The sequence below is a fragment of the Triticum aestivum genome, chromosome 5B, assembly GCF_018294505.1.
Source record: "Triticum aestivum cultivar Chinese Spring chromosome 5B, IWGSC CS RefSeq v2.1, whole genome shotgun sequence".
Classification (NCBI taxonomy): domain Eukaryota; kingdom Viridiplantae; phylum Streptophyta; class Magnoliopsida; order Poales; family Poaceae; genus Triticum; species Triticum aestivum.
Genome location: NC_057807.1, coordinates 436,753,307 through 436,759,435, shown reverse-complemented (window position 1 = coordinate 436,759,435; position 6,129 = coordinate 436,753,307). Strand labels below are relative to the sequence as shown.

The 6,129-nt window shown below is 46.3% G+C and overlaps 1 protein-coding gene across 1 annotated transcript in view; it reads left to right on the top strand.

The window, feature by feature from the left end:
* Positions 1 to 3,292: 3,292 nt before the first annotated feature.
* The window catches only part of LOC123112301 (cyclase-like protein 3), a 5,182-nt gene continuing 2,345 nt past the window's right edge, over positions 3,293 to 6,129 (top strand). Inside the window, exons 1-3 of the mRNA XM_044533251.1 lie at positions 3,293 to 3,762; positions 4,630 to 4,674; positions 5,066 to 5,138. Of these exons, the coding sequence (XP_044389186.1) occupies positions 3,351 to 3,762; positions 4,630 to 4,674; positions 5,066 to 5,138 (530 nt within the window). The 5' untranslated portion in view covers positions 3,293 to 3,350. The remainder of the gene's footprint in view (positions 3,763 to 4,629; positions 4,675 to 5,065; positions 5,139 to 6,129) is intronic.

The window sequence follows — 6,129 nt, the reverse complement described above, 5'->3', positions numbered from 1 at the left end:
GTTCCGAGGCCATGTCTGTACATGCTAGGCTCGTCAAGTTAACCCTAAGTGTTTTTGTTGTGTAAAACTGTCTTACACCCGTTGTATGTGAACGTAAGGATCTATCACACCCGATCATCACGTGGTGCTTCGAAACGACGAACTGTAGCAACGGTGCACAGTTAGGGGAGAACACTTCTTGAAATTGTTGTAAGGGATCATCTTATTTACTACCGTCGTCCTAAGTAAACAAGATGCATAAACATAATAAACATCACATGCAATTATATAGTTGTGACATGATATGGCCAATATCATATAGCTCCATCGATCTCCATCTTCGGGGCTCCATGATCATCTTGTCACCGGCTTGACACCATGATCTCCATCATCATGATCTCCATCATCATGATCTCCATCATCGTGTCTTCATGAAGTTGTCACGCCAACGACTACTTCTACTTCTATGGCTAACGCGTTTAGCAATAAAGTAAAGTAGTTTACATGGCGTTCTTCAATGACATGCAGGTCATACAAAAACTAAAGACAACTCATATGGCTCCTGCCGGTTGTCATACTCATCGACATGCAAGTCGTGAATCCTATTACAAGAACATGATCTCATACATCACAATTCATCATTCATCATAACTTCTGGCCATATCACATCACATGAACAATCGCTGCAAAAACAAGTTAGACGTCCTCTAATTGTTGTTGCATCTTTTACGTGGCTGCAATTGGGTTCTAGCAAGAACGTTTTCTTACCTACGAATAACCACAACGTGATTTTGTCAACTTCTATTTACCCTTCATAAGGACCCTTTTCATCGAATCCGCTTCAACTAAAGTGGGAGAGACAGACACCCACCAGCCACCTTATGCAACTAGTGCATGTCAGTCGGTGGAACCGGTCTCACGTAAGTGTACGTGTAAGGTTGGTACGGGCCGCTTCATCCCACAATACCGCTGAAGCAAGAAAAGACTAGTAGTGGCAAGCAAGTTGACAAGATCCACGCCCACAACAAAATTGTGTTTTACTCGTGCATTAGAGAACTACGCATAGACCTAGCTCTGATACCACTGTTGGGGAATGTTGCAGAAAATTAAAATTTTTCCTACGGTTTCACCAAGATCCATCTATGAGTTCATCTAAGCAACGAGTCAAGGGAGTGAGTTTGCATCTACATACCACTTGTAGATCGCGTGCGGAAGCTTGCAAGGGGATGGTGATGATGGAGTCGTACTCGACGTGATTCAGATCACCGATGTCCAAGTGCTGAACGGACAGCACCTCCGCGTTCAACACACGTACGGGACGGGAGACGTCTCCTCCTTCTTGATCCAGCAAGGGGGGAAGGAGAGGTTGAGGAAGATCGCTCCAACGGCAGCACGACGGCGTGGTGGTGTTGGTGCAGCAGTACTCCGACAGGGCTTCGCAAGCACGTAACGGAGGAGGAGATGTGTTGGGGAGGGGAGGGGCTGCGCCTGGAAGATGTGTACAGCAGCCCTCCCCTCACCCCTCTATTTATAGGGGAAGGGGCAAGGGGGGCCGACCCCTCTAGATGAGATCTAGAGGGGGGGCGGCGGCCAGGGAGGGGGGACTTGCCCCCCAAGCAAGGGGGGCGCCCCCTTTAGGGTCCCCCCCAACCCTAGGCGCATGGGCCCAAGGTGGGGGGCGCGCCCAGCCCTCCAGGGGCTGGCTCCCTCCCCTTTGCGGCCCATGTGGCCCTCCGGGAGGGGTGGACCCCCGGAACCTCTCCGGTGGCCCCGGTACAATACCGATAAGCCCCCGAAACTTTCCGGTGTCCGTATAACAACTTCCCATATATAAAACTTCACCTTCGGACCATTCCGGAACTCCTCGTGACGTCCGGGATCTCTTCCGGGACTCCGAACAACATTCGGTAGTCACATACTAGTCTTCCTAATAACCCTAGCATCACCGAACCTTAAGTGTGTAGACCCTACGGGTTCGGGAGACATGCAGACATGACCGAGACGACTCTCGGGCAATAACCAACAGCGGGATCTGGATACCCATGTTGGCTCCCACATGCTCCTCGATGATTTCATCGGTTGAACCACGATATCGAGGATTCGATCAAACCCCGTATACAATTCCCTTTGTCAATCGGTACGTTACTTGCCCGAGACTCGATCGTCGGTATCCCAATACCTTGTTCAGTCTCGTTACCGGCAAGTCACTTTACTCGTACCGTAATGCATGATCCCGTGGCCAACACCTTGGTCACCTTGAGCTCAATATGATGATGCATTACCGAGTGGGCCCAGAGATACCTCTCCGTCATACGGAGTGATAAATCCCAGTCTCGATCCGTGTCAACCCAACAGACACTTTCGGAGATACCTGTAGTGCACCTTTATAGTCACCCAGTTACATTGTGACGTTTGATACACCCAAAGCACTCCTACGGTATCCGGGAGTTACACGATCTCATGGTCAAAGGAAGAGATACTTGACATTGGAAAAGCTCTAGCAAACGAACTACACGATCTTTGTGCTATGCTTAGGATTGGGTCTTGTCCATCACATCATTCTCCTAATGATGTGATCCCGTTATCAACGACATCCAATGTCCATAGCCAGGAAACCATGACTATCTATTGATCACAACGAGCTAGTCAACTAGAGGCTCACTAGGGACATATTGTGGTCTATGTATTCACACGTGTATTATGATTTCCGGACAATACAGTTATAGCATGAATAAAAGACAATTATCATGAGCAATGAAATATAATAATACTTTTATTATTGCCTCTAGGGCATATTTCCAACAGGTTCCATGGTCGTGCGGTGGCGGTTCTTTACGTTTGGAGTGCAGCGGCGGGAGGTGGGAGACGCGGGAGGGACGAAGAAGAACAGGAGCCTGATCAGATCTGACGGCCGAGGTTCGCTAGATCGGGCGACCTGGAAGCGACCGGCCCAATTGTTGCGCCGGTCCGCCGACGCAGATCACTGCCCTATAGATTACGTGTCTTGACTATCAAGGAAGATAAGTGATTCCCTAACCGAATCAATACATATCGGCAGGTGATTGAATGCCTACACAAGGTAATCTATACAAAAGGAATACTTCAACACATCTATGAAAAGAAAATCAAGCAACTAAAGAATAGGAAATGTGCAGAAACAAAGAGAATACCAGAGAGGGTGCCATGCCTAAAACATGGTAAATTACGAACGAACGCAGTACTCCAATACGCAAATCCAAATTTTGCCTAAGCAGTTCAGCAGAGATCACTACTCGCAAGTCGCAACAGGAAATGTGGGAGTAGTTACAAGCTGAAGTAAAACGTGCTGCAAAACTGAAGCAGCACCGCCGAATAACCCGCACCTATCCGCGATGCCGAGAGAGAGAAGCAACTGGTCCCAAATGGCGCCTCCCCTCCTCCTCCTCCTCCTCCCTCTCGCCGCCGCCACCGCACCGTGCGCGCATCCGGCCTACCCGAGCCAGCCGGCGTCGTGCCCGGCGGAGCCCGTGCTGGCGCCGGAGCGCCGGGAGACGCACGGCGGGGGCCGCATCCTGGACATCACCCACTACTACCGGGAGGACATGCCCTCGTGGGAGTCCGGCGCCGGGGTGGGCCAGTTCCTGTGGCTGCCCGCCTCCATGCGCAACGGCTCCCTCGCCAACAACTCCGAGATGCGGATGCCCACCCACACCGGCACCCACGTCGACGCCCCCGGCCACGTCTTCCAGCACTACTTCGACGCTGGCTTCGACGTCGACACCCTCGACCTCGACGTCCTCAACGGTGAGCTCACTCCACCGTCGCCGCCGCCGCCGCCGCCGCCGCCTCTCTCTCTTTTTTTTTTAATCGCTAGCAATTTCTGTAGTACAGTACCAGTGAAGCGGTGGCCGTTCCAAACGTGTCACTCTGTTTTGCGTTTGCGTTGTCAAGCAGGAATTGGGTCACATGCTATCGGAGGACCGTGACCAATGGCTATGCGAACTCATTTTTGGGGATTGAAATTTGTCTGAATTGAACACGTCTTCGATGCAGAAGTTTGCAAATTAGGCAGATTATGGCAACTATACTTTGCTGCTTCGTTACTCTTCTTGTTGGAAGATTGAAGGAATGAAGGCCGTGGGCAGAACATATATAGCATGATTGCATAAAAAATATTTCCTGTGAAAGCCATTCCGTTCATCAAAATATACTACTCGTAAATTTCTAGTGAGACTAGCTCCATAGGGAATTTTTAGAAATATCACATTTTTCTGGGACAGATCAGGGAGGGGTACTGGAGAAACTGAAAAGGTTGCTACGTCATGTTTCCTTAATTTCTTGATTAAAAGTGCTGATACCATCCAGTCTATAAGAGCTCTGTTCCAGTGCTTCAAACATTTTCTTAGTCGGCCAAATTTCCATGTTAACTGTTGTTGAGTAACATAAAGCTTTTTTAAGTATTGCGTGTACAAGATCATAGCTCACTCCTCAGGCTTGCAAAAAATGAGTGATACTGCATGTTGAACATGCCATTATTGGGAGAAAAGGCATTATGTAGCATACGATGTGTACATCTGAATCATTACTCACAGGGTTACAATTAGATGCACGTATTTATTATGTATATGCAATTGTATTATACAGTTCTAACAACTGGTTTTGTGTTATTAGGTCCTGCACTGCTGGTTGATGTTCCAAGGGATGAAAATATTACTGGTAAAATTTGTATTATTCGTGCCAGCCGCTTATTTGTTAGTGTCCTAAAAAGGCTAGTGTTGTTTACTTGGCCTAACTATTTGTTTGCTGCGGATTATTATGTTGATTGTGTGTGATTGGCTAAGTCGTGCCACACTTTTTGTGGCCAACAAATAGGTGGTCAGACCTTACCTAAGTTCTAGAAAAGAATGAGTCTATGAAAGGTGAGCTACAGGACCAAGGAAATGTGTCAAAGAAATCAAACTTGTATAAAACAATTGATTTTGTATTTAGCTACTGACAGCAGGAAGTCAAACTTGTCTAACTAATGTTTGGCGAAGTCTGATTTAATACCTTAGTATCTGTTTAATTAGACATGGAATCTGCATATTGAGTTGATCTATCATTGCAGCTAAAACGATGGAATCTTTGCATATTCCTAAAGGAGTTCAACGGGTACTTTTTAGAACGTTAAACACTGACAGGTAATGGTTCTTAACCCAATTGTCTGCTCATTTGTGGTATTCATGCTTATAGATTTTTGATGTGAACACCTTTTCATGTTACGCTCAGGCAAACATCTAGTGCAAACTAAAATTTAAGTGCCATCATTCAAACTTCATGTTCAAAAACCTTTTGCCACACTTAGCAAAGTAAAGGACTAGATCCAGTAGGTGTTCGCATCACATAAGTGGGTAATTCTCTGAGTAACCTCGTTGCGTGTTCAGAAACCTAGCCTTCTTAAGACCCTCTGCTTTATCTGCCATCCAAAACTCTGTGTGTGTGTGTGTGTGTGTGTGTTTGGATGTTTGCACTCAAGTAATATTTAGCATTTGATACGGCTCTGTACCTATTTTGAATGATTTGACACAGTGTTTATTGTTGACTTATATTATGTCTAATATTCGGAAAGAGGTTGAGCTGAGGTATTCATCAATAATACATGAACCAACTGCTCCGAAGTAACTTTGAGAAGTAATTTGATTTTCTACTTCCTATATGGTAGTATATGGCCTCTGTCTTCTTGTTGTCAGAAAGAAAATAGTTTGCTGTAAAAGATCTGGGGTGCTTTAAATTCTGACGATTTACATTACTCCCTTGGCACTTCGCCTAGCAAATTGATAGAGGGTTTGGTTGTATAGAAAATGCCAATCCAAAGGTGTGCATCTACTGCAAAAAAGCATCTTTGGTAGATGCTAACAAGTGATGTTTGCTTTCTTTTTTTCTCGAACACGCGCCAACCGCATGTCACTTTGTATTAGAGTGATGATTACTTTGTTGCATCCCCGGTTAGGGAAAACTTCAAATAATTCTCCTGATGCCACCAAATTTGTCTTCATTGCAATTTGTATCCATCCAGGAGACACGTGACTGCACCCTGAATGGGTACATTGCATACCTACTTATCCTTTTGTAGACAAGACGTCTTCAGTGGGATGGACCTTTCACTTATCGAAATATCTGTCGGACATTTTC